The sequence below is a fragment of the Rhinolophus hipposideros genome (genome assembly GCF_964194185.1).
Source record: "Rhinolophus hipposideros genome assembly, chromosome: 3".
In the NCBI taxonomy this organism is placed as follows: domain Eukaryota; kingdom Metazoa; phylum Chordata; class Mammalia; order Chiroptera; family Rhinolophidae; genus Rhinolophus; species Rhinolophus hipposideros.
This window is the reverse complement of record NC_138049.1, coordinates 106653131-106679245: the sequence shown is the minus strand read 5'-3', so window position 1 is coordinate 106679245 and position 26115 is coordinate 106653131. Positions and strand designations below refer to the sequence as shown.

The 26115-nt window shown below is 52.2% G+C and overlaps 3 protein-coding genes across 8 annotated transcripts; 2 read left to right on the top strand and 1 right to left on the bottom strand.

The window, feature by feature from the left end:
* Positions 1-2372: 2372 nt before the first annotated feature.
* C2 (complement C2) lies at positions 2373-13664 on the top strand. 2 transcript variants are annotated; one of them, XM_081038970.1, is made up of 18 exons: positions 2373-2484; positions 2644-2850; positions 3456-3641; positions 5672-5845; positions 5935-6033; positions 6208-6341; positions 7468-7606; positions 8227-8367; positions 9042-9131; positions 11355-11495; positions 11624-11718; positions 11815-11929; positions 12047-12212; positions 12322-12398; positions 12528-12619; positions 12820-12946; positions 13100-13149; positions 13303-13664. In XM_081038970.1, the coding sequence occupies exons 1-18, from the start codon at positions 2439-2441 to the stop codon at positions 13477-13479; spliced, it is 2256 nt and encodes a 751-aa protein (XP_080895096.1). In that variant the 5' UTR covers positions 2373-2438; the 3' UTR covers positions 13480-13664. The 2 variants fall into 2 exon arrangements, with proteins under 2 accessions (XP_080895096.1, XP_080895095.1); XM_081038969.1 differs by having other exon boundaries at positions 11815-11950; positions 13303-13662.
* A 309-nt stretch (positions 13665-13973) lies between these two features.
* Positions 13974-20135, top strand: CFB (complement factor B). Of its 2 annotated transcripts, XM_081044303.1 has the most exons (18): positions 13974-14250; positions 14339-14554; positions 14949-15134; positions 15287-15460; positions 15693-15794; positions 15899-16035; positions 16325-16463; positions 16768-16899; positions 17220-17321; positions 17418-17555; positions 18042-18139; positions 18276-18393; positions 18583-18736; positions 18827-18903; positions 19099-19211; positions 19315-19447; positions 19528-19577; positions 19848-20135. In XM_081044303.1, exons 1-18 carry the CDS (start codon positions 14187-14189, stop codon positions 20001-20003), a joined length of 2289 nt encoding a protein of 762 aa, XP_080900429.1. In that variant the 5' UTR covers positions 13974-14186; the 3' UTR covers positions 20004-20135. The 2 variants fall into 2 exon arrangements, with proteins under 2 accessions (XP_080900429.1, XP_080900430.1); XM_081044304.1 differs by lacking the exon at positions 14339-14554 and having other exon boundaries at positions 14049-14250.
* A 61-nt stretch (positions 20136-20196) lies between these two features.
* On the bottom strand, positions 20197-26115 carry NELFE (negative elongation factor complex member E). 4 transcript variants are annotated; one of them, XR_013993065.1, is made up of 12 exons: positions 25926-26009; positions 25413-25495; positions 23993-24062; positions 23739-23884; positions 23174-23248; positions 23029-23066; positions 22529-22836; positions 22273-22417; positions 22057-22111; positions 21711-21813; positions 20448-20599; positions 20197-20369 (listed from the first exon to the last, which is right to left on the bottom strand). XR_013993065.1 is itself a non-coding variant. In XM_081044305.1 (11 exons), the coding sequence occupies exons 2-11, from the start codon at positions 25485-25487 to the stop codon at positions 20272-20274; spliced, it is 1113 nt and encodes a 370-aa protein (XP_080900431.1). In that variant the 5' UTR covers positions 25488-25495; positions 25926-26115; the 3' UTR covers positions 20197-20271. The 4 variants fall into 4 exon arrangements, 2 of the variants coding, with proteins under 2 accessions (XP_080900431.1, XP_080900432.1); XR_013993066.1 differs by having other exon boundaries at positions 20448-20582; positions 25926-25994; XM_081044305.1 differs by lacking the exon at positions 20448-20599 and having other exon boundaries at positions 25926-26115.

Here is a 26115-nt window from a genome sequence, read left to right as displayed (position 1 = left end):
TGGTGAATGTCTGTATTGGCTCGTAAAGCTGCAACCTAGAAGAGATACCTGTCACTCACACTCACGTGTCACTGGCTGAAGCAAGTGGATGGGGAAGTTCAGTCCTACTATGTGTCTGAAAGGAGACAAAGCCAGAATATTTGTGAACATCTCTAATGCCCACCACCCTTAAGGTAGTTTATTTCTCGTAACAATTGAAGTAGATGGGCAGGGCTGGTACGACACCAACACAGTGCCAGGGACTTAGGTTCTGTCCGTTTGCTCTGTCATTCCGAGGATGCTGCTCTCAAATCACTATCAGATTTATAATCCAGTCCCCAGGAAGGGACAGGGCATACTCCCCTTTTATTTTAGGGGCATAATTTGGAAGTTACACACATCTTATTGGCCAGAAGCATGCCACCTGACCACCAGCTACAAAGGAAGCTGGGAAATGTAGTCTTTAGCTGGGTAACTGTGTGTCCTGCTAAACATCTCTTAATGCGGTGGAGGGAGAACAGATGCCGGGTTTGGGGGAGGAACCAGCAGCTCTGCCACAGCAGCTGCTCTGGTACCCTCAAAACCAGCTGTGTCACAGTCTTCCTACATTCAGTCAGTCCTGTCCAAGTGAGGCCCCACTTTGTGTACGTGGGTTTCTGAGGAGTTATTTGTAAATCAAGTGTTTTCACAAACTTACTTGGTCACTTGAGAAAAGCTTCTTCACTTTTTTTAAAGCATCTATTAAAAAAAATTTTTTTTAGTTGGGGAATATTAGGGAACAGTGTGTTTCTCCAGGGCCCATTCAGCTCCAAGTCATTGTCCTTCAATCTATTTGTGGAGGGCGCAGCTCAGCTCCAAATCCAGTTGCCGTTTTCAATCTTTGTGTGTGTGTGTGTGTGTGTGTGTGTGTGTTTAACCTGGTAGAGTTTTTTTTTTTTAAATTAGTTTCAGGTGCACAAGACAAAGTAACACTTAGACGTTTATCATTTATATCCCTCACACTGTGTGAACCCCCTCCCCCCATCCACTATCCCTCTGACATCGCACAGAGCCATTACATTTCCACTGTCTCTATTCCTAATGCTGTACTCCGCTTCTTGTAAGTATATACATATGTATATATACATATATATGTAAAATTAGAGTTGGCATTCATTATTGTTCAGCTTCAGGTGTACCGGGCAGTGATCAGGCATCTACAACATCCCTGAGGTGGTCTCCCAAATGGGACAAGTGTCCATCGGATACCCTACAAAATCTTTACAACATTATTGATTACGTTCCCCAAATTAATTTTCAAAACCCCGTGGCCATCTTGTGGTTACCGACTATTTTCTAATCCCCTCACCTTCCCCCTTATCCCCCCCCATCTAGCAACCCTCAGTTTTTCCTGTTTGTCTCCAAAACTGTTTCTGATTAGTTCATTCACTTATTCTTTTCTTTAGATTCCGCATATAAGTGAGATCATATGGTATTTGTGCCGTTTTCAATCTTTAGTTGCAAGGGGCTCGGCCTGCCATCCGATGCGAGAATTGAACCGGCAGCCTTGTTGTTGAGAGCTCACGCTCTAACCAACTGAGCCATCCGGCCGCCCCTCATCTTCATTTTTGATTGATCTTATTTATTTATACGTCACATTGTTTGACAAAGTACTAAAGAGACTTCTGTGGGATGGGGAAGCTAACACACTGGCTCAGAGTTTCTTTGATTCCTGCATTTCATACAAATTTAAAGGCACATTCAAACTGCAAAATACTTTTATTCCTTTAAGTAACCAATTCCAAATTTATTTGTTTTATAAGTTGGAAATTTTATCTACTGGAATTTCTGTAAAAATGTTCTAAACATTTTCCCAGTCTCCAAAACTAAGGGTTGATTTCATTTTTATCTCTGGATTCTCTCTGGAGAAGGGTAGCAGGAAAGAAAAAGATTGTGGCTACTCCTATGTATCAAGAAGTTCTAAGAAAATTAGCCTCAATCTCTTGGAGGTTCATGTTCAAGAAGACAATAGTATTCCAGGCTCTCCAGAAGTGAATTCCACTTGGCAAAACCCAAGAGGAAACCGAAACTTTATTTAAATAAATGGTTTTGCAATATCTTGGATGGTTTGTGGGCTTGTGTGCTTTAGACTAGTCATGCAAGAGCATGTATGCATGCATGTGTGCCCACGTGTGTGAGGGGGTAGAGGTTGGGAGCAGTACACAAAGACTGTTGTGGAGATCAACTGACTTGACGGACATATTGGGATTAGGGGGACAGGGCACATGTTTCACCCCCTCGTTCAGTCCCTAATCCCTGACTATTTTTCCCAGCAAGAGACCATCCCCCTGGCCACTCCCTAGTTTTCCTTCTCTGGCAGCTAATGAAGCAGCTGCTGAGCCAGCTCTGGTTTTCAGGAAGTCAGATGACCTTTCCTCTCTCTGTGCTCTCTGCCTCTCCCTGCCCCTAAAGTGCACACCATGGACCCACTAATGGCTGTCCTTTGCCTGCTGCCCCTATTCCCAGGTAGGAGCAAGGGTAGGGGGATGTGGGGGTCCTGTGGGTGAGGCCAGTACTACCAGGTCGAGTTTCCATGCATGAAACAGGCAGCCTCTTTTGGTTTCCTTTTCTCATCTATGCCTTCCTTCTTTTTTTCGTTTCTTTGTCGTGTGCCCATGCCCACAGGCTTGGCTGCAGCCATTCCGTCCTGCCCTCAGAACGTGCAAATCTCTGGTGGCAATTTTACCCTCAGCCACGGCTGGGCCCCTGGGAGTGTCCTCATCTACTCCTGTCCCCTGGGCCATTACCCATCCCCGGCATCTCGGCTGTGCTTGAGCCATGGACAGTGGCAGACCCCGAGATCCACCCGGCTGACAAAGGCGGTCTGCAAACGTGAGGCTCCCCAGGGCTGTGCTTGGGGCACCCTGCCAGTGGCCACCTGGGAACCTCCATTCAGGAGTTGCTCTGGGTGGGGCTTAACCTGGCTGGATGGTGTGGGAGAGATGGCAGAGCTGCTTTTCCATGGGGCTTTGCAAAATAGTGGGGAAATGTCCACATCCGTAGCTAGGCACTGGAGGCAGGCTTCGATGGGGATTGCGGCGTGCTAACGCCAGGGATGATTTTTAAAACACTTAACAATTGACTGCACAGTACTGGCCATTCAGAAAGGATACTGGATGGTCCTGGAGTGCCCCGCTGTGCCTGGCATTTCCCCTTTAGTTATCCACTCATGGGACATCTGAGGACCCCAGGGGAAAGGCTGGAGGGACCATGCCCTCAGGGGCTGAAATAAATGGCTATTTACCAATCTATTAGGTTGAACTGTGTGAAATTGCCAGTGTTCAACCAGTTGCCAAAAGCAGCAATCTCATCTGCATCGCCCTAATATTTAGACAGCCAGCTGGCTATCTCCATGCATCCAAGCTGAACGTCAGCCGCTGGACGCCCAGCTCAGCTGTTATCTGTCCGCCCCTGTATCCCCTTCCCCTTCTCTCCAGCTGTTCGTTGTCCAGCACCTGTTTCCTTTGAGAATGGCATGTATACCCCACGGCTGGGCTCCCACCCTGTGGGCGGCAACCTGAGCTTCCAGTGTGAGGATGGCTTCACCCTGCGGGGCTCGCCTGTGCGGCAGTGTCGCCCCAATGGCATGTGGGACGGGCAGACGGCCGTGTGCGACAACGGCGGTGAGTGCCCTGACTGATGTCTGTATGGGGGCTGGGAACTTCCAGGAACCTTGGAACCAGATGTGTCCAGGGAGCCTCTGTGGGGACAGGGGCCTGGTGTTCCTAGTGCCAAAATAATTCCTGGATTTTGGTAAATTGAGATCTATAGGTCACACATCACCCACCAGCAGGGAGCCTGGTCCGAGGCAGTCGGTTCTGAGCTTCAGATCCAACATAAAGGCTCCACACACTGTCTAGCTTGCTTTCCAAATACCTCAAAGCAAGGTTGGTATTCAGGCCCCATGGGATTGCAGGTACGCAGAACATGCTGAGAGCAAATCGAGTGTTTTGCTGAAGTGCCTTGCCTTTGGAGCCAGTTTGGGCTCAAGCTCAGATCTGACGTGGACAGACTTTGGGCAGGTTATTTAACCTCCCTATGCCTCAGTTTTTGCATCTGTAAAGTGGGGATAGTAAGGGTGCCAACTGCATGGGGTCATCAAGTGGCTTAAGTGGGCAGATATTAGTAAACATCCAGAACAGCTCTTGGAATCTGATAAGCGCTATGTACACTTTTGTCATGGTTATTACTGTCCCTGTGAGGGGTGAGGGGTTCTGCGGGACAGAAGTAGGATCCCAGGAGTCCCTGCAGCCACATACATTGACCTGTGCATTTGGGGAGCTTCCTGGACCACAGTTCTGAGCACGTAATACAGTAGACACAGAGTCCATGAGATGGCAGGACTGTACCCTCACCATGTGCCCTGGCTGTCGGCTCCCTACTCATGCCCTTGATCTGCCAAATAGCCATTTATGCAAACATAGTATAATTTATTTGAAAAGGGAGGCATAATCTACCTACAGTAAAGTGTGCAGATCTGAAGTATGCAGCTTGATGAAGTTTTACACGTGTACCCACCCATATGATCATCCCCCACCCCCAAGATCTCTCTCTTGGACATGTCCAACGTTGCAGAAGTTCCTGTCCACTCCCAAGAGGTAGCCACTCTTCTGATTTCTGTCTCCCTACATCAGTTTAGCCTGTTCCTACACCTCACACACTGAACCACACAGAATGTGCTCTTTTTCATCTGACTTCTATTATTCAGCATTCTGCCTGTGAGATCTATCCATGTTGTCCTGTGTATCAGCAGCTTGTTATTTTTACTTCTGTTAGCTCCATTTATCAATATATTACATTTGACTTACGCATTCTCCTGGTGATGGGCATTTGGGTTATTTCCAGTTTGGGGCCATTGGAAGTACAGCTCTATCCACATTCTTGTACGTGACTTTGGTGCACCTGTGCACTTGTTTCTCTTGATCGTGTTATGTAGGAGTGGAATTCCCGGGGGCACGGTCGGCCTATGTGTAGTTTGAGTGGGGCTGGCAAGTGGTTTCACCAACTGACACTCCAGCAATGTAACACAGTTCTGATGGACTCATCCTCTCTGACACTTGGAATTACCCGTCTTTTTCTTTCTTCTTAAAATTTTTATTGGGGAATTTTGGGTCACAGTGTGTTTTTCCAGGACCCATCAGCTCCAAGTCAAGTCATTGTTTTCAATCTAGTTGTGGAGGGAGCAGCTCTCTGGCCCATGTGGGAATCGAACCCGCGACCTTGGTGTTATGAGCACTGTGCTCTAACCACTGAGCAAAACGGCTGCCCTTTTCTTTTTTTTTTGGTGGGTGTGTCGTGATGGCTCATTGTGGTTTAGGCAGTGCCAATGTCCTCTGTGGAGATGAGCTCCTCAGTCAGCATCTTCCCTGGTTTGTGGGATGGATGCGGGTTGAGTCCCTGGGCGGGGACTGGGGGCTTAACTGGCAACCGAGGTCCCTGAGCTCTGAACATTTTGCCCTCCTTAAGGTTTTCTATCCACCTTAAGGAGAAGCACAGTTGTGGGGTCTTCCAAGGGGGAAGCTAAGGGGCCTGCAGAGGCTCTGAAGGGCTGGAAGGAGGAAGAGCTGGAGGAAGAGGGCAGGTAAGCAGGGCAAGAGGTCGAGGAGGTGAGTCCCTGCTCACCTCCATCTTCCTTTCCTTTGTTCACGTGCAGGCAGCCACTGCCCCAACCCAGGTATTTCGGTGGGCTCAGTACGGACAGGGTCCCGGTTTGGCCTTGGGGACAAGGTCAGCTACCGCTGCTCCTCAAATCTGGTGCTGACGGGATCTGCGGTGAGGGAGTGCCAGGGCAATGGGGTCTGGAGTGGGACGGAGCCTATCTGCCGCCGTAAGTAGCCACCCTGAATCTCCCCAGACTCCTGGGCACACCCTCCTTGCCCCCCTGGCCCTGGCTGACCCCAGTGGCTCTTCCTGCAGAACCCTACTCGTATGACTTTCCCGAGGATGTGGCTCCTGCCCTGGGCGCCTCCTTGTCCCACATTCTTGGAGCCACCAATCCCACCCAGAAGAAGAAGGGTGAGTGCTTGAGGTGGGGGCAGCAGGGTGCTGGGCATGCTTTCTGGGGGCTTGGCTTCTGGTGGGCTCAGCAGGGCTGAGCTTACTGGAGAGGAGGCAGGGGGCCTGATAGCCTTGGCAAGAGAGCAGCTAGGTGGTGGAAATCTGAATCCTCCCCTTCCATATTTCTCCCAGAAACTGTGGGCCGAAAAATCCAAATCCAGCGCTCTGGTCACCTGAACCTCTACCTGCTCCTGGACGCCTCTCAGAGTGTGGCCGAAGAAGACTTCCGCACCTTCCAGGACAGCGCCATCCTCATGGTGGACAGGGTCAGGACACAGGGGCTGAGCCTGGGCTCAGAGGAGGCCTCCTGCACCCACTGTTTCTCTCTGTCTCCTTCCCTCCTCAGAATCCCACTCACAGCCACCTCCTGCAAGAAGTCTCCCAGATTATATGCATGCCATGAAAGAATCATGGATTCAATTTATAGGAACCTATTTTTCATTCCACAAGGACTGCTGAGGCCCCTATTATGTGTCAGGCACTGTGCTGGGTGCTGGGTGCTAGGTGCTGGGGGCACCAAAGGTGAAGAAGACTGAGGTCCTAGTTTCTACAAATTCATCATCTAGAACAGTGGTCTCCACAGAGGGGTACACAGGAATAATCCACTGGGGTGTGACAGAAAAATACTGGTATCCCTGTTGAATAATTTAAATTTAAATTTAATTAATAACTTAATATTTAATAATGTAAAACATTTCATATTTTGTGCATGTTTGTAGTGATGCACTTTATAAATATGAGTACACTTTATAAGTCTATGACCTATATTGGGGTATGTGCTTAAAGTGTCCTTACCGATGGATGCAGACAGAAGAACTTGGAAGCCGCTGGTTTACGTTCCTTGCCCACATTTTCCTTAATAGCATGCTTTTCAAGGTCGTTTGTGTGGATATATGTTTTCCCTCCCAGCTACATGTTGAAGGAGGCAGCTTTTATGTTCCTTTGAGTCTCTCTTAGGACTTAAAGTAACTTACTAACCCGTGAGGCTGAAAAATGCGACAGTTGGAGAAATGCCACACAGTTATGCTGACAGGTTCAAACCCTACCTCCACCTCCTACCAGTGGTGATCCTACCACTGGGTACCTACCAGTGGGTAGAGAAACCTCGGTTTCCTCATCTGTAAAATAAGGACCTCACAGAGTTGCTGTGAACATTAAATGAGGAGTGAGCCTATCGAAGAGAGTAAATGGTTAACAAGAGTCAGCTTCCGGAATTCTTCCAAGCAGCAGTTTCTTAGCGAGTGCCTACCCACGGACCTTGCTTTTGTCAGTCCCAGTTCTCTGCCTCTGCCAGGGCCCTTTGCTCACTCTCTTCAGCTTCAGGGTTTTCTCACACTCTCTCCCCTTCAGCTTCAGGGTTCCGTTACACTGTCTCTCATTTACCCTTCACAGATCTTCAGCTTTGAGATCAACGTCAGTGTCGCCATCATCACCTTTGCCTCAAAGCCCAAAATCATCTTGCCTGTCTGGAACAAAAACTCCCGGGATGTGACCGAAGTGATCAGCCATCTGGACAACATCAACTATAAAGGTATCGGAGTCATCAAGTGAAGGTGATGGGAAAGGGAGGGAGGAGCTTTCCTGCACACAGATTCTGGGCAAGTTACAGAGAAAGAGGCCTCTCGGTGGCATTCAAGTCTCAGGGCTCTGGGACTCTGGTTCCTCCAGTTTCTAAGTCAGGTTCATGGTGGGGGCGTCCCAGCTCCCACCAACTCGTGGCTTAGTCTCATGTGCTGCATGGCCACGGAGACATCGTGCAGGTCTCCGGCTCCTTCCTGACGCCAGGACTGGACGGTCTGGTTTTTGTGGCTCGGTGCCTTAGCCTCCCAATGTCACTACCTGGGGCGGGGGGGTGGGGGGGATAGGCAGCAGATGCTAACACAAACCAAGTTTTTTGTAAACCCCACTTTTAAATCTGGGGGCTTTCGAGTGGCCTTGGATTGGGGCTATGCAATGAACACTTCTAAGGGGAATGGCTCTTAACGCCTGAACAGGCAATGATACCAAATCGCTATCTGGATGTCCAAGGTCTGAGTTTATCAAACCAGTTGATAAGTTCTTTTCCAGTGGTAGGGGAAATAGAGTGATTCCCTTCTCCCAGGTGGTAGGTGGGAAGTTTCTAACAGAGTCCTTCCTCTTTGCATATTTCAGACCATGAAAATGGAACTGGAACCAACATGTATGAGGCTCTAAATAGTGTCTATCTCATGATGAATAACCAAATGCAACGCCTCGGTATGGACACAGTGGCCTGGCAGGAAATCCGACACGCCATCATCCTTCTGACAGATGGTGGGTGTCACCGTCTCCGTGAGTGAGGCTGGCACAGTGGAAGGAACACCAAGATGGGGTCCGAAAACCTGCATTCTGGTTCTCCCTCTGGCACTTTGGGCCTTGGTTTCTATTTATAAAGTGGTAAAAAATAGTGTTAAAAAAATAGAAACAGTGTTGAAGGTGACAATGTTAATGATGACAACAATGATAATAAGAGCTGCTCTCCGTCCCTTACACAGTTTTTATGGAAATTTAAGAAATTTGTGTAGAAGTGCTTTGTGATTATAAATTAAATGTGAGTTATTGTCATTAGCTGGGAGGTCACCTAGAGTGAGCGAGGTGGGGGCGCGGCTCTGGATCCTGGAGTCAAAGAGCAGACAGAAGGCAGGGCCACAGCCGGTCTGGGCTGTGTCTTCGTTTAGGCCACGTTACATTGCCCTTCAGAACTCAGTTTTCTTCTCTGTAAAATGAGGATTCCTACACTTCTTGGGGTTTCATGAGAATAACATGAAATAAAAGAACTGAAGGGTGCCTGGAATACAGAGAATTTCAGTAAATAAGCTATCTTAAAACTTGGGTAGGAAATGTAAGTGTTGAGGTTCCCAGGGTGAATGCCTCCCCATCCCTCTCGGGCTGTGGGGAATCCTGGTACGTCCACCCAGACAAACAATTGTTTTCCCTCCCTGTTCTAGGAAAGTCCAATATGGGGGGCTCTCCGAAGCCAGCTGTTGACAATATCAAGGAGATTTTGAACATCAACCAGAAGAGGACCGACTATCTGGGTGAGCACTGGCCCTGCCCCCTTCTCTGCTGCCCCTGCAGGGGGTGCCAGGCCCACAGCCAGGGGGCCCAGCATCTTGGCTCTCTTTCTAGTGAGACATTCCATCCCCTGCCCCCGCCACCCACTGTGTCATTCTGTATGAAGGCAGCCAAGTGTCACATTGAACAGTCTGGAGTCAAACCACCCAAGGTTTGAACTGTGGGTTCATCCTTGACTGGCTGTGGCCATGGGCAGTTTCTTCACTTGTAAGAGGCCTTACCTCTTAGGTTGATGGGGGTGGGGGGCAAATGCTCAGACGTTGCCTGGCACAGAGCTTGTTAGCAGCCGCCATGGTCACCGTCATCATTATCCACCATTTTATGTTCCACGAACCTCTCCAGGAAGAAAGGACCTAGATTCCTTGTGGGGACTGTCCCTGGCATTTCCCCTCTTAGCAGTACAGATAACTAAGGCTTTGGCAGTTGCCGACTCCAAAAGAACAATTCCTGGGGTTCAGAGTAAATAAAAATTGCACTGACGTTTGACCAGAAAAGAATTTCAGAGAGAGCGCTCTAGATAAGGAAGGGCAGCCGGTTTTGAACCCCCAAGTTTCACTTTCCTCTTGGGTTCTCTCTTTTCTGTCCTACCCCAAACCGCCCCTCAGTGGAAAGCAGATTCTTCTTTAAAACTCTGGCCTGAGATAAGCAAAACCCAAATTTTACTCCCTAACTCCTTAGCTTCACTGGCCCAGGGTTAAATGCTCAAAAACACTTTCTAAAAAAGAAGTAGTAACTGAAGGGAAATAGTTAAAGAAAACACGGGAGCAGGATAATTGTCTAGTACCTACTGCGACTGCTCCGTCCTGGCCAGTGCTAGGTTGCTTCCTGAGGGAAGACTTCTGAGCATCTCGCTCCTTACACACAACACAGGGCCCTCTGGGAGCAAAAAGGCCGCGACTCTCATGCAAAGGGTGGGAGATGCGCAGACTCTGTGGGCCACTGCAGGGCAGTTCTGGCTGGCACACACGCTCACTCAGAGGCTGTGCCTGGTTGGTTGTGTGAGCCTAGATTTTCCAATGGGAAGAGGTGGCTCCAGGCTCCTCTGCCAGTGCCTGCATGTTATAGAGGAAGACCAAATCTGAAGTTTTTCCTCCATGTTACGTTCAGAGTTCTTTTTATGCATTCAGTCACTTAAAAGTTCTTCTGAGAGCCTCTTCTGGGCTAAGCAGCATTCAGAGGACAAAGCTATACATGAAACAGACAAAAATGCCTGATTGCATGGGGATGCCATTCTGGAGGGACCAATGTACTAGTTTGCCAGGGCTGGTACAACCAATTATGCAAACTTGGGTGGCTCAAAACAACAGGAATTCATTCTCTCACATTCAGAAAGCTAAAAGTCCAAAACCAAGGAGTCAGCAGGGCCGTGCTCCCTGTGGAGACTAGGCAAGAATCTTTTCTTACTCTTCTAGCTTCTGACGACCCCAGGCTGTCCCTGGCTTGTAGCAGGGTCACCAGGCTCTGACTCTGTCTTTTATCCCTTTTTTCCCTCAGTGCATCTCTGGGTTGTCCCATAGCATTCTCTCTGTGTGACTGTGTCCCAAGTCCCCTCTTAGAAGGACACTGGCCTCAGATCAGGGTCCACCCTAATCCAGTGTGACCTCATCTTAACTTGATCACGTCCGCAAAGACCCTATTTCCAAACAAGGTCACATTCACAGGTTCTAAGGTTTAGGACTTGAACATGTCCTCTGGGGAAAACAATTCTACCCACTGCCAGCATTAAATAAGATAAATAAGGAACCCGCATGTCACGGTAGCTAGTGACATGTGCTAAGGTATAAAATGAAGCAGGCAGTAATGAAAGTGTCTGGGGCATCGCTGTTTTAGACAACAAGGCCAGGGAAGGACTGGCTGAGACAATGACATTTGAGTTAAGACTTAAAAAGGTAAGAAAGTGAGCCATGTGGGACGTCTGGGGGATGAGGGAGCCAGGCAGAGGCGTGGCTTGTGCCAAAGGCCTGAGGTGAGAGCACCTGCAAATTCGAGGAACTTCAAGAAGGTTATGTGGCTGGAAGAGGGAAAGGTAAGGAGTGGTAGAAAATGAAGCCAGACACGTGTGTGGGTGGGGGCTCCAGCTCATTAGGGCTTTGTAAGGTCCAGTGAGTTCCAAATCACGGCCTCCTGTCTCATGGGGTAGCCCCCAGCCACTCCCACGGCTCTGGTGATTTCCTCCTCCCCATCAGACATCTATGCCATCGGGGTGGGCAAGCTGGATGTGGACTGGAGAGAACTGAACGAACTGGGCTCCAAGAAGGACGGCGAGAGGCATGCCTTCATCCTGCAGGACACAAAGGCTCTGTACCAGGTCTTTGAGCACATACTGGGTGAGTGAGCTTCATCCGCCCTCTCCAGACTGGGGAGGCAGTCAGGAGCCAGCCAGGGGCACAGCTTGGGAACCTGTTCCCAGCGCCCCTCACCTGCCTCCTTCCCCGTCTGCTCCTCACACCTGCAGATGTCTCCCAGCTCATAGACACCATATGTGGGGTGGGAAACATGTCAGCTAATGCCTCTGCCCAGGAGAGAACACCCTGGCATGTCACTATCAAGGTAACAGGAAGGAGGGATGGGGCTTGGATCCCAGAGGTGAAAGTGGCCATGGGCCAGAGACACAGCAGGCCCTGAAGATCATCTGTTCTCCTGCAGCCCAAGAGCCATGAGACCTGCCGCGGCTCCCTCATCTCAGACCAGTGGGTCCTGACTGCCGCTCACTGCTTCCGCCATGCCAACGAGGACCGTTCCCTGTGGAGGGTCAACGTGGGTGAGGCAGGGCCCCTACCAGGTTCCTGACCCCGCGACCAGAGCTCCCACCCCTTGTCCCTAGTCTCTGGGCCTTTTAGGGGCCCTGGTCCAGCCTAATTTGCCGTATTGTTCCTAGGGGATCCCAACTCCCAGTGGGGCAAAGACTTCCAAATTGAGAAGGTGGTGATCTCCTCGGAGTTCAACATCTTTGCCAAAAAGCCTCAGGGAATCCTGGAGTTCTACGCTGATGACATTGCCCTGCTAAAGCTGGCCCAGAAAGTGAAGATGTCCACCCATGCCAGGTGCCGGCCTGTGGGTGGGAGGGCGTCCTCTGGGGTGGAATGCTCTGGGGAGCCCTGGAGAAGGGGAGAACCAAGGACCGGCCTTTGTGACCCTCGCCCTTCTCCCCAGGCCCATCTGCCTTCCCTGTACGGTGGGGGCCAATCTGGCCCTGCGGAGACCCCCAGGCAGCACCTGCCGAGAGCACGGTGAGCGCTGGGGCTTCAGGTGTGTGAGGAGCTGGGACCTGCGCTTGGGGGTGACTACATGAACTGTGCCGCCATCCCCAAGTCAAGGTAAAGGGACCAGCACCAACCTCCCCTTCTCCCTGACTGCAGAGAACGAACTTCTGAACAAACTGAGTGTTCCTGCTCATTTTGTGGCCTTGAATGAGGACACACTGAACATTAACCTCAAGACAGGGATGGAGGTGAGGGTCTCAGGCCTGGGAGCCTGTGGGGGATGGGATTCCCCTGGGGCATCTACTAGAATGTCTGTTTGCCTCCTCCAGCTCTGGCTGCTTTCTCTGTCTGACCCCGAGTCACTCCCGCTCCAAGGCCTAGCTGGACTGCCAGGTGTCCCCTGGGCCTGCTCATTCCATTCTTCTCTCCTGTTCTACCCTTACTGCAGTGGGCAAGCTGTATCGAGGTCGTCTCCCAAGACAAAAAAATGTTCCCCAATTTAACAGATGTCAGAGAAGTGGTAACAGACCAGTTCCTATGCAGTGGGACCGGGGAAGATGACAATCCCTGCAAAGGTGAGTGCCTCCCACCCAGCTCCAACTCTGGAGCCTGGATTCCTGAGGGGAAGGCCACCTGTGGCCGGCACGCATGCCAGGACACTGCACTGCCTCCATGACAGGGGAGCAGAGGAGAGTTGGGTGACAGTCTCTTGTCCCTTCTTTCTGCAGGAGAATCTGGAGGAGCAGTTTTCCTTGAGCGGAGATTCAGGTTTTTTCAGGTGAGGAGAGAAGGGAGAAGCTCACAGGACTGGGGTGGTAGGATCTTGGCTTTGTGGGGGATGAGGGAGGCCTTTGGAGGACACAGGGAGGTTGGGGCTTGGAGCTGCGGCTGTGGCAGCCTCCTGTCCCATCCCATTCTCACCTTCTTCCAGGTGGGCCTGGTGAGCTGGGGTCTCTACAACCCCTGTAGCAGCACCAATAAAAACTCCCGCAAGAGAGCCCCCAGGGGCAAGGTCCCACCACCGCGCGACTTTCACATCAGTCTCTTCCGCCTGCAGCCCTGGTTGAGGCAGCACCTGGAGGGTGTCCTGGACTTTTTGCCCCTTTAATCATGCCCACTGACCCTTCTGCTGTCCTGCGGGGCTTGCCCTCTGTCCCATGTCCTACCTCTGAATGTCTGTCCCCAGACCCATCCTCACCCCGTGCCCACCCTCAGCTTAATGTGACTCACTCTCCTTTCACTTTCACGTGGAATTCCCCACTTATGAAATTAATAAAAATCAGTGATTTCCACATCTGTCTGTGCCTCTGGCTGGGGGGTGGGGAAGCAGGAATGATTCCAGGAACTGCAGGAGGCAGGTCAGAGACCCTGCTGGACAAACAGTGGCTGGACTCTGCTCCATAACAGTCAATGGGGGTGGGGGGAGCTGGGGCCTTATTTCTGGTCCCTAAGGGGTCAGTCTGGGTTTGCTGGGGAGGAACTGTGGCAGACAGGAGGTTTTGAAAGGGAGAGTCCTGGACCTTGCATGGCAAAGGGTGGGGCTTGTGCAGTTTCTAGTTCCTCGACTGGCAGCTCAGTGGGGCCCTCCCTCTTGGATATTCCGGAAAGTGATGTGGGTAGGGCGGGCAGGCTGAAGCACAGGTGCCAGCACACAGAGTGCATAAATCGCTGGCAGTTGTGAGGGGCAGGGGAAAGGACTGTGACCAGGCCTAGGTCTAGAGTTTCAGCTTGGACACTGAGCCAAGCAGACACGCAGTGCAAGCTGGGGAAGGCCACCCTGTCTCCAGCCCAGCCTCTCTCCTGCCTTCCATCATCATGGGGAGCAACCTCAGCCCCCGACTCTGCCTGGTGTCCTTGGTCTTGGGTCTCTTGACTGGAGGTAAGCCAGGGTCACCGTTCCCCCTCCTGCTGCCCCAGCACCCTTCCCTGGCCTTGTCAGGCCAGGTTTCATCAGCCTGTTTCTTTAGGTGTGAGCATGACGTCCCAAAGCCCCTGCTCTCTGGAGGGAGTAGAAATCAAAGGTGGCTCCTTCCGGCTTCTTAAGGAGGGCCAGGCACTGGAATACGTCTGTCCCTCTGGCTTCTACCCATACCCTGTGCAGGCTCGCACCTGCAGATCCACAGGGTCCTGGAGCACCCTGCAGACCCAAGACCAAAAGATTGTCAAGAAGGCAGAATGCAGAGGTTGGAGGGGTGTGAGGGTGGGCGTGGGCCAGCAGAGGGCAGGAGCAGGTGGTGGTCAAGGTCCAGCCTAGGATGAGATTAGAGTGTGTTGAGACCAGGCAGGCTGTCAGGGAAGGAGGGAGGAGGAAGGAGGAAGGAGGAAGGCAGCTAACTTTACTAAGCATTTACCCAGCACTGGGCAGCCCTGGCAATTAAAAGAACACTCGGGAGTGGGGAGGGAGGAGCAGCAGGACTCCCCACAGGTTGAGGGACCCTCCAGGGGCTGAAGGTAGACTCTGCCCGTGTGGGACTGGGAAGGTGCCATTTCTCAGCGACAGGGACCCCGAGACCAGGAGGGACACCCTACAGGGCAGCCTCCCCTCTCTGTAACTTCTGCTTGTTCCTCTCCTCAAAGCAATTCGTTGCCCAAGACCACAGGACTTTGAGAATGGAGATTACTGGCCCCGATCCCCCTACTACAATCTGAGTGACCAGCTTTCTTTCCACTGCTATGATGGTTACACTCTCCGGGGCTCTGCCAATCGCACCTGCCAAGCAAACGGTCGGTGGGATGGGCAAACAGCCATCTGTGACAATGGAGGTGAGAAGCATTGCCACCGCCACCCCTCCCTGCCAGTGTAGCCGCTCCCTGACGAGCTGCAGCCTGAGGAACCGGCACCGTAACTGCTGTGCTCCGCCGGCCCTCTGGGCCTCCAGCTTTGGCCCTCACCTCTGTGTCTCATGCCTTTGCAGCGGCGTACTGCCCCAACCCAGGCATCCCCATCGGCACAAGGAAGGTGGGCAGCCAGTACCGCCTTGAAGACAGTGTCACCTACTACTGCAGCCGGGGGCTCACCCTGCGTGGCTCCCATCGGCGAACATGCCTGGAAGGTGGCTCTTGGAGTGGGACAGAGCCTTCTTGCCAAGGTGACCCTTGACCCATTCCCTCAGGTCAGATACTGCTCTCCCAACCTCAAGTTCCCACAGGGGCACACTGTCTGCTCCCTTCTCCCAGCCCAGCTCTTTCCACTTCTAAACTTCCCTGTAGAACATCCTCACTTCTGAGCCCTTCCCACCCTGGAAATCCACCATCCCCTCTCTCTGGTCACTGTGTCCCTGACCCTCCCAGACATTTGACCTGATTTCTGACCTCTCCCAGACTCCTTTATGTACGATACCCCTGGAGAGGTGGCGGAAGCCTTCCTGTCTTCTCTGACGGAGACTATAGAAGGAGTCGATGCTGAGGACGGCCACAGCCCAGGTCTGAAGGCGGAGTGGGAGGCGGGGCAAGGAACCGAGGGGAAGATGGAGAAGGGGCAGGAGAAGCCCACGTGCTGGAGCTTGAACGTCTCTGGTGGCACCTAGGGGAACAACAGAAGAGGAAGATCGTCCTGGACCCCTCAGGCTCCATGAACATCTACCTGGTGCTGGACGGATCAGACAGCATCGGGGCGCGCAACTTCACAGGGGCCAAGAATTGTCTCACACACTTCATTGAGAAGGTGGAGCCCCCTCTCCCTGAATGTGGGGACTCTGAATGTGCCTCACTGCCCTGCTAGGACTAGCTTCCAGTGTTCCTAGCCCCTCTGAGCCACAGGGTTCCAGAAAATCCCTAGGTCCTATTCTGTCCTTCCCCTTTCCTTGAAGCCATTTCTTGACCTTTCCAGCCCCTGTGAACCTCAGGTAACTAGTCAGTGCTTGAGTCTCTTACTGACCTTCTGTATCTCAGCAAAGATGCTGAATTCTCCCAAGTATTCTACTTGCAGTGTCATGACCCTTTGCTTCCCTCAGGTGGCAAGTTATGGGGTGAAGCCAAAATATGGTCTAGTGACATATGCCACAGATGCCAAAACTTTGATCCGAGTGTCTGAAAAAGAGAGCAGCGACGCAGTCTGGGTCACAGAGCAGCTCAATAAAATCAGCTACGAAGGTCAGAAGTCAGAAGGGAATGGTGGGAAGTTCATTTTGAGGTCACAGGGTTCAGGGGTGTTGTGAGTCCAAGTGGGGGTGCAGGGAGGACCATTGTGTAGTCCATGGCTGGTCGGGAGTCATTGGGGGAACGAGGATTAGTGGGAACCTGTTGGGGCTGAGGGTCGCTTTGTGGTCAAAGGGAAGTCAGTGGGGTGACAATTGAAAAAGTTGAAAGAGGTGGGATCTCAGTTGCCGGTAGGCCTCTGGGGTTCAAGGGTGGCTTGGAGGACTAGATGAGGTGATGATGTCTTCCCTTTCCACAGACCATAAGTTGAAGACGGGTACTAACACCAAGAAGGCCCTCCAGGCAGTATACAGCATGATGAACTGGGAAGGGGACACCCCCCCTGAGGGCTGGAACCGCACCCGCCACGTCATCATTCTCATGACTGATGGTCAGAAGGGCCCTTTCTCCCGCCCGGCTCCCCACCCTCTCACACCAATGTGTGGCCTTTAAGTCCACAGGAAACACTGGACTCATGGTTGGGGCTCTGAGCAGCAACCGTGCTCAGGGCCCCCGCCATGTTGATCATTCCTGACCCTTTATAAGGAGGGATCCTTTTCCTTAAAGCCCTCCATGATGTTACTTCCATCCTCTCCCCAACCTGTATACCCAGCCAAGTGTGTCACTGCTTCCAGCCAGTTTATCTTCCTTGACCCTCTTCATTCTTTCCTTCCTGGCCTCCTACTCTCATGGTTCCTCTCTCTTCTACAGGCTTGCACAACATGGGCGGGGACCCAGTCCCTGTCATTCATGATATCCGGTCCTTGCTGGACATTGGTAGGGATCGCAAAAACCCCAGGGAAGATTATCTCGGTGAGTTTCATTGCCCAGGACACAGTGCCCTGCTTTCTCAGCTCCTGCCCCCTCAGCCCGGGGCCTGGACCTTCCCCCTTCCGTTTTCTCCCCCAGACGTCTACGTGTTTGGGGTTGGGCCTCTGGTGAACCAAGAGAACATCAATGCTTTGGCTTCCAAGAAAGATAAAGAGCAACATGTATTCAAAGTCAAGGACATGGAAAACCTGGAGGATGTGTTCTTCCAAATGCTTGGTAGGAAAATACCAGAAAGGTATAAGGTGGTCAGGAAACTCAACTCTCTCCCCAGGTCCCCCAAGGTCACTCATCCTCTTTTCCTGAAGCCCTGGCAGTCTGGAAGGCCCTTGTCATTCCTCCTCTCTACCTTGGAGTCATTATTCTCGTTTCCTGGCACTGTCCACTTCCTGATCTTAAAATCAGAGCTCCAAATGACGTTGGAAATCTTTCTAAATCCCTTGTTTGATAGTTGTGGAAACTGACGCTGAGAGGTCAAGGGCCAGCAAGCCAGCAAGAGGTGGGCCTGAAATCAGCCAGGTCTCTGATCTTAGTCTCAAATACTTTTCACTGTACCGCAGTGACTCCTTGCCCTCGACATATGGAAACAAACGCCCCTGCCTTTCCTTTCCTCCTCATGGGCTTTAGCCTCCCAGACATGTAGATGGCCCTCCCCAAAGGTGCCATTTGAAGTGTCCCAGCTCTCAGTACTCTCCTCCCTTGCAGATGAGACGCGGACTCTGGGACTCTGCGGCATGGTGTGGGAGCACAGGAAGGGCACTGATTACCACAAGCAGCCGTGGCAGGCCAAGATCTCAGTCACTGTAAGCATGGCTTCCCGGCGGTGGGGACTCGTGGAAAGTGAGGTCAGGGTAAAATGCAGGTGAGAAAGGGCAAAGCATCTGTTTTAGACTGTGGTGTTTGGAAGCTGAGCTTGCCCCTCTGCCATTCTGTTCCCAGCGCCCTTTGAAGGGCCATGAGAACTGTATGGGTGCTGTGGTGTCTGAGTACTTTGTGCTGACAGCGGCACACTGTTTCACGGTGGATGACCAGAAACACTCAATCAAGGTCAGCGTGGGTAAGGATGATGTCATGAATCAATTCTGAGGGTCAACCTCGCCCTCCGGGCAACACCGGCCTTTCTCAAGAGCCCATAGTTTCCCAGTCCTCAACATAGCCACCTCCTTGGCATGGTGGACTAGTTAGGGATGACAGAGCCAGAGGCAGGAGGTCGCCCAGAGAGGTACCCACTCTCCTCCCACCTCAGGAGGGAAGAAGCAGGACTTGGAGATAGAAGAAGTCCTATTTCACCCCAAGTACAACCTCAATGGGAAAAAAGCAGAAGGAATTCCTGAATTTTATGACTACGATGTGGCCCTGATCAAGCTCAAGAAGAGGCTGGTATACAGTGAGACTCTCAGGTGATACATCTGGCTCCCTGAGAAAAGGCTGGGAGACGTGGGGCTGGCAGACGGGGGCAGACCCAGAGTTTGCCCATCTCTCCTGAACAGGCCCATCTGTCTCCCCTGCACCGAGGGAACAAATCAAGCTTTGAGGCTTCCTCGGTCAACCACCTGCCAGAAGCAGAGTAAGATACTCGGGAGGACCACTAGGGTGAGATTCTGAGACGAGTGGGGCGCGAGGGACTGCAGGTGACGCCCAGCCGAGGCACCAGCTCATAGAAAGGCGTTGAGAGACTTGTGCTGAGTGCCAATGGCAATGGAGAGACAGATGGTCGGGGGAGGGAGAGTGCTGGAATGACCTGGTCGGTCCATTTGCCCAGTGGAAGAGCTGCTCCCTGCAAAGGATATCAAAGCTCTGTTTGTGTCTGAGCTGTTCAAGGATGGGAGGAAGACGCTGGTTCGGAAGGAGGTCTACATCAAGAATGGGGATAAGGTGAGGAACATGAGGTCCTCAGGAGGCCCTCGAAACCCAGGCACCCCTAAGCAAGCTTTGTTCGTCACCCTTTCCTCCCTCATGCTTCCCACCTCACCTACAGAAAGCCGGATGTGAGCGAGATGCTCAAAAGGCCCCAGGCTATGAGAAAGTCAAGGACATCTCGGAGGTGGTCACCCCCAGGTTCCTTTGCACTGGAGGTGTGAGTCCCTATGCTGACCCCAATACTTGCAAAGGTGAGAGAAGGCTCCTTGGTGGTACCGCAAGTTCCTGAGGCCCAAGTCGTTTTCCCTACAGTTTCTCTTCCCCTACGTAGGTGATTCTGGTGGCCCCCTAATTATTCACAAGAGGAGTCGCTTCATTCAAGTGAGTTTCCCCTTGCCTATCTGTAGGGAGATGCCAAGTGGTCACCTTGAGCCCCAAAGCAAGAAAGCTCAATGCATGTGGCTGGAGAGGGGAGGGGGAGCCTGCCTCAGCTCAGCTCTAGTCCTACCGCATCTGGCCTGGGTGCTGAAGGACAGCACCAAGCTGGGTCCCTAGTCTCACTCTTCTAGGTCAGTGCAGATGCAATTGGTAGTTGTACTTCCTGGAGGAAGGAGTTCTACCAATGCCCCATGACACCCCCGGCCCCCCCAGGTTGGCGTGATCAGCTGGGGCGTAGTGGATGTCTGCAGAGACCAGCGGCGGCAGCAGTATGTGCCTGCTCACGCCAGGGACTTTCACATCAACCTCTTCCAAGTGCTGCCCTGGCTCAAGGACAAGCTCCAAGATGAGGATCTGGATTTTCTGTGAGGGCTTTGCTGCTGGAAAGGGGAATGAGATCAAATTAAAACAGCTGCGACAGTACCTGTGTTAAGATCCTTTTGGGGTGAGGGCGGGGAATGTGCACTAGCCATGTGGTTACAAATGAGGTCGAATCTAACAGCTGTTTTTAAAGGCTCAACCCCAACCCCAAGTGCTGAAAAACCAGAGGCTGAGGGAGATGTGTGAGCTTCCACCTCAGTGTTTTACTGAGACCAGCGTTGGGGCAGATGAGGCACACAGAATCCAGCTCTACTTCCTAGAAGCCATCCACAAGGTTTTCCTTGTAGACGTCGTCACTGTAGACAATCTGGGTCCTCTTGTCCCGGTGGCAACCCTTAGGGCTGTTCTGGACAGCTACGGAGGGAGGAGAGGGTTAGTCAGGGCCTGCAGGAGAGCGCTGGTAAGAAGACCCCAGGCCTGCAGTCTAACTACCTCACTCCCAGCCGCTGGCTCTTGGAAGCTGTTTCCATGCTGCCCCCTGGTGGCCAGGGTGGCCTGTCTCCATTTAGCCCCCTCAGGCCAGCGGCTGCCACTCCATCACTGCAGCAAGGAGCGGTCTGCTGTTACCTTGGCACATGCGGATACTGCAATGAATGTTTTGTTCTTAGAAAAACCCCAAATGTTATTGCCCAGACATGTGAATGGTGCTAATTTGCTACTTGTAACTTGCTACGTGTAAAGGCAGTACACGAAAAATGTAAAATTAGATTTCTATAGCCCTTTGTTGACAAACTGGTCTTTTCTGATGCCTGCCTTTTATCTGGAAGGCCACTCTTGCTCTGAACCCCTTGTTCTGCCCACTCCTTTGCCAGGAAAATCTATTTCAAGTAAAATGGATATTCACACTGAGAGATGCTGCCTGCCCTATAAGGAGAACTCACGCCGGGGAGCCCGTGGCACTGAGAATCCCCCTTGAGCCTCGGGCTTTCCTTCCCCTTCCCCTCTCTTCCTGATACCGTTGTCTCTCTTCACCTCATCTCCAGGGATTCCATCCCTGCCAGTCTGGGGCTGTAGTGAATCCCGTCACTCCAGCTCCCTCTCTAGGATCTTGTACCCCGACACTGCCTATCACACCCTGCTTTTGAAAGCTGGGGGCCTTTAGCTTTAGGGGCACAGCCCGCCGGTGCTGCCCCTCTGACCGCTCCTGCTGTCTCCTGTGCTACCCAACATGTCAGGAGGGCTGACATCTGGGGCACGAGGAGCGCAGCCCTGCTTCCCATAGTAGTCCCTGAATACTCCCCAAGCCCAGTCCTGGGCTGTTTTTTCTCGATTCAGCCTCCCTTGATGACACCACCGGTTTGCAGCCGCCCTGGGACCCAGGTGACTGACCTGTGTCTTCATGGCTCACGTCACACCTGGGTTCCAGATCCCTATTCCAAATGCTTCTTTTATAAAGCCAGCTGCACTTCCTCCCCAAATGAACAAGGTCACATGAGGTGCACATTTTGTTCATAAACCTGACATGCTTCCACTTCCTTCCCTGTTCCAGTTACTGGAAGTTCTTTTCAATCCTTTTCTCTCCTCTGCCTCCTGCTTCCCACTGACAGATAGCCTGACCGTTCTCCTTCCTGTTCCCACAGCCTCCACATACATCTAGACCTGTAACGCCTGTAGGGAACCCAGGGACAGGCAGGGGAATAAAGACAAGGGGTGAGCGGTGGGGGCAGGACGAGGGAGGGAGAATCCTGGTCTTACCAAGGGAGCCCCAGACAGACTTGCCGGTGGCGGCGTCCAGCATGGGCTGCTTGCGGGCAATGCTGACTTTCAGCTGCACAGACTCCACCTGGGTCCCATTGAGCTGGGGCAGAAGAGGGGAGGGAGCAGAGGGTGGGGGGGGGTATTACAGACAAACCGAAGGAGGATTTCCATGAGCTGCCATCCTAGGAGTAGACTGAACAGGGATCTGAGAATGTAAGGTTTCCTGTGTGAATAGGGAGAGACTTTCTCTGTCAAGAGGAAACGATTTCCTCCCGGCTCTCAGTATTTTAAAGAGAAAACATGAGGATGGCAGGAGGGATGGGGAGATACCGGAAGTCCCAACCTCAGCAACGGCCTGATCTGCTGACTCCATCTTTTCATAGGTGACGAAGGCACAGCTGGGATGAGAGAAAAGAGGGTCAGCAGAGGGCTTCTGAGCGCTTCTGGACCTAACCAAACCCAAGGCTTATAGGAGGTTGGAGATATTTGCCTTCCTCCCCCAGGTCTCACACCTGATATCTTCCCAGGACTTATCATCTTGCCCCAGTGTCATCCTTACTTTCTGGGTGGATCCATGGAGAGGTCAATGATATTTCCAAAGGGAGAGAAGGCCCCACGGAGGAGGGTGGGCGTCATGTCTTCTCCATACACATAGAGAGTGTTCCCCTTACGAGGAGCCCGGCGTTCAGGGAACGAGTCTGACCCTATGGATCATAAGATGTAGTCTGTCTCACCCTCCACTTAAGAGTCCATGTCCGTAGGAGCCATCTAAATCCTATCTGCGGCCACTTTCCACACCAGCCAACCTCACTCACTGCGGAAAGGGCCCTCCCGGTCTCGGTCCCGCTCCCGGTCTCGATCCCGGTCCCGCTCCCGGTCTTGATCTCTGTCCCGTTCCCGATCTCGGTCTCGATCCCGTTCCCGATCTCGGTCTCTGTCCCGGTTCCGCTCACGACTGCGGTCCCGGCTGCGGCTTCGGGGAGGGGAGACTGAGGAGCGGGTGTCACCACGTTCTTCATAGCCCCAGTCAAAGCTTCGAGGGGGGCCATCAGCAGCCCCTTGGCCCTCTGCTTCATTCCCATCTGGCCCCAGTTCCCGAAGCCGATCACTGGAAGACACAAAGCTAGGGGGAGGCAGGCAGCGCGGATCAAAGGGGGCCTTTAGCTAGACTTCCCAGACCCGGAGGAGACTGACCACTCCCTCCCTCTGCAGCCCCAGCTCCTGCCACTCCAGCCCCAGACCGCCCCAGGATCCAGGAAATCACCCCCCACACCAACCACCTAGTGGGACCCAGTCCTAGCTCCAACCTGCTAACCTCTCATACAGAGATTTCCTTTGAGGACGTCTGGACGACTGAAAGAGAGACCAAGTTCCAGTTAAGATGATTCCTGGTTGCTGGCATGCAGGTTGCTCATCTTCCTCACTCCCAGGCCCTCAAGGACAGAGAGCTGGGCCATTACCTCTTGCAGGTCATCATCAGCAGATATGCTTCTCTGGAACGGCTGGAAAGTAGGGACTGGCCCCTTCGCAGGATCCTGGGAAGGTGCGAGAGACCTACCTCAGTGTGGGGCAGGAGGCTGCCTGACCACGGGTCAGAGGACGTTCCTTTTCCCTCACCCTCTCCTCAGCTTCCTCTGCTCTACCGTGTTTTTTTTCCTCCTTTTAATTCATTTGTACTTCTCTTATTTGACTATGTGGGATTTTTAAACAAGTGACCCTAATAAACCCTTCAAGTATATAGTTTACCTAAACACTTCTTGAACACTTCTCGAGCCTGTTCAGTTCCTTAGAACACAATCTAAGAGCTCGCACACGGACAGTAGAGCCGTAGAATGTGTAAAATGGAGAATTTAGGAGTCATCCATTTTCTTCATTTTTCAGATAAGCAACCTGAAGCTCAGAATGGTAGAGCATTTTGCCCGTGATTGACAGGTATCACTTTTTCCCTAAACCACCTCCATTCCACTTGGAGGGATGCCTTCTGAAGTCAGGGGTCCCCTGAACTATCTTTCTGCTTGTGCTTACCTTCAACTTCCCCTCTAGGGTTCGAGAGCGTTTGAAGCCCGAGTTCTTGGTCTCGGCCTTGATGGCACTGATGGCTCCTGACTTCACCAGCTGCTTTGCCTGCTCTGTTGCCGTGGCTGTGTCCACCACAGGCTGCTCTGACAGTGCTGCAGTGGTGAGGGAAAGAGGCATGATGTCAGCCAGGCTGCGAGAGGTCAGCCCCGTGCTCCCTACTCGCACCTACTCGCAGCTTATCCCCGTTTCCCGTCACTCACAGCGTTTGACACCGCCCTGGCTGGCTGTGCTGCTGCTGCTTTGCTTCTTCAGAGCCAGCAATGCCTTTTTCTGGGAATAAGAGAGGAGTTGGTGAGGGCCAGTCTCTGACCAGGTCCTCTCCTAAGGCCCCTGGGTGCGTCACTCCAGAGGACACCTTTCTCAGAGAAAATAGTGCAAATGGTGCCCCTGGAGTAGTTCACTGAGGCAGCCCTGCCTCTTACACATGGGCCCGGTTCAAGCACAGCGCCACTGATACTTAAGCTCTCCGAACCACGGTATCCAGAGTATCACATTTTTTGAAGTAGAAAACAAGAAATTCAATGATGGACCAGCGCCCCAGGTTATAAGCTGCAAGTAAATAAACGCCTACATGCTTTTTGGAGTTCATCCATCCATGCCCTGTATGTTTAATAAGAACTTGCATTCATTACTTTGTATGGGGAGGAGACACAGTTCCTCCCCAAGTTTACAATCTGAGAAACAAAGTGGCTAGATTGAATTATCAAGAATGATTATAAGAGGTGCAGACTGCTTGCAGCTGACAGTAAGATTTTCTGATGCCAAATGGTTATTAAACTGGACCCTACGTAGCATGTGCATAATAGAGATTGAGGAAAAAAGGCATTTTAGACAAAGGAAACAGTGGCAAAAATACAGAGATAAGAAGCTTTGGGGATGCAGGTTTTGGGACTAGTGAATAGTTCTATTTTACTAAAAAGGGATGCCAACTTAAGGTTTTGTTCTACAGACAATGTGAAACCACTTCAGGGTTTTGAGAAAAAGAGGGACAAAGTCTTATGTTTTCAATGGATTGTTTTAATAGGAGTGAAGAAGTCTGTTAAAAATAAACACTAAAAACTTGTTGAGAGATGATTACAACAGTCTAGATGAGCGTCAGCAAAGACCTGATCTATGGAATACGTAATACAGGAAAAAATAAATAGAAGTTACTTCCAAGGAAGAATTCAGAAGACTTGGCAAATGTTTGGCTATGCAAACAGCGAAGTCAGAGATGAGATTTTGATTCTAAACACATGGGAGAACTGAATGTGATCACTCGTTTGGAAGAGCAAGAGAAGGAACTAGGTTAGTATAAGCAGGAAGATAATAGTTTTAATTTTGAATATCTGGAGGTTATCAGTGAGACAGCCGATGGAACTGGAAAAACACCACACGTGGGATCACCAGCTTTTAGGTGGTACTAAAAGCCATAGGAAAGGAAGACAACTCCATAGCGAGTGAGTAGAAAAGAGAGAAGGCACACAGACCTGGGAAAAGCCCGCCTCCCGAGCTACGCCGAGAGGCGCCAGGGTCCCGGTGGCGGCCAGAAGAACCCTCCATCCCCTCACACTCACCCCACGTGGTCTCAGAGGGCAGAGCCTGTGAAAGGTTGGGCGATGCCCACACACACTCCCTCACCTTTTTCTTCAGTTTGTTGAATTTCTTCTGCAGAGCCTCCTCCTCCTCGCTCAGTCCGGGGGGTATCACCAACATGGTGGCTCCTGGTTCAGGGGCAGGGCCCAAGGCATCTTTCTCCACTGTCCCCGCCCGGGGTTCACACGCCGTGCCCTCCCCCGACCCCGCTTCAGGCCTGCCTACTCCTGCGTGTTGGCTCTCCCTACCCCCTGCGTACGCCAGGATGCCGTCCAAGCCCCCTCGTCGGGGTCAACCAGCATTCCGTCCTCTCTAGGAATCACAGACACCCGCGCCTTGGGGCTCCCCGTGGCCCGAGGAGAAATACCTCCTCTGTCGCCAAGACGATGGCACAAGACCCCCCCTATCCCCACTGGAGTTGTTCGTATGGCAACCAGGGATTCAGAACCGCAGAGGAGGCACTGGAACCCGCGCAGCGCTCTCAGAGCAACGAAAAGGGGAAAAAGAGAGAAAGAGCTCGGAAGAAAGGGGCGAAGGGTGAGCAGGAAAAAGCCTTACCTGAGGGGGCGGCAACCGGGACCCGCGCTCTCGGGCAGCGCCCGCGCGGGCAGCGGATCGCCGGCTCAGAGCGATGACGTAGCGAGGGGCGGAGAACGCGGTAACCAAGGCGGCCCGAGGCGCAGTCACTTCCGCCCGACCTTCCACCAATTCAGGGCAGCCTCTCTGTAGCACTCGTGCACACCCCCAG

What these genes read in the sequence shown, in the direction of transcription:
- C2 (XM_081038969.1), top strand. Translation starts at nt 2,439, where the DNA reads ATGGACCCACTAATGGCTGTCCTTTGCCTGCTGCCCCTATTCCCAG. An exon ending in GGTCTTTGAGCACATACTGG is followed by an intron (nt 11,496 to 11,623) that starts GTGAGTGAGCTT and finishes TCACACCTGCAG; the next exon opens with ATGTCTCCCAGCTCATAGAC. An exon ending in AGATGACAATCCCTGCAAAG is followed by an intron (nt 12,947 to 13,099) that starts GTGAGTGCCTCC and finishes TTCTTTCTGCAG; the next exon opens with GAGAATCTGGAGGAGCAGTT.
- CFB (XM_081044303.1), top strand. Translation starts at nt 14,187, where the DNA reads ATGGGGAGCAACCTCAGCCCCCGACTCTGCCTGGTGTCCTTGGTCTTG. An exon ending in AGGCCAAGATCTCAGTCACT is followed by an intron (nt 18,140 to 18,275) that starts GTAAGCATGGCT and finishes TTCTGTTCCCAG; the next exon opens with CGCCCTTTGAAGGGCCATGA. An exon ending in TGACCCCAATACTTGCAAAG is followed by an intron (nt 19,448 to 19,527) that starts GTGAGAGAAGGC and finishes TCCCCTACGTAG; the next exon opens with GTGATTCTGGTGGCCCCCTA.
- NELFE (XM_081044305.1), bottom strand. Translation starts at nt 25,487, where the DNA reads ATGTTGGTGATACCCCCCGGACTGAGCGAGGAGGAGGAGGCTCTGCAG. An exon ending in AGGAAATCTCTGTATGAGAG is followed by an intron (nt 22,837 to 23,028) that starts GTTAGCAGGTTG and finishes GCCTCCCCCTAG; the next exon opens with CTTTGTGTCTTCCAGTGATC. An exon ending in CCGGGAGGGCCCTTTCCGCA is followed by an intron (nt 22,418 to 22,528) that starts GTGAGTGAGGTT and finishes TATGATCCATAG; the next exon opens with GGTCAGACTCGTTCCCTGAA.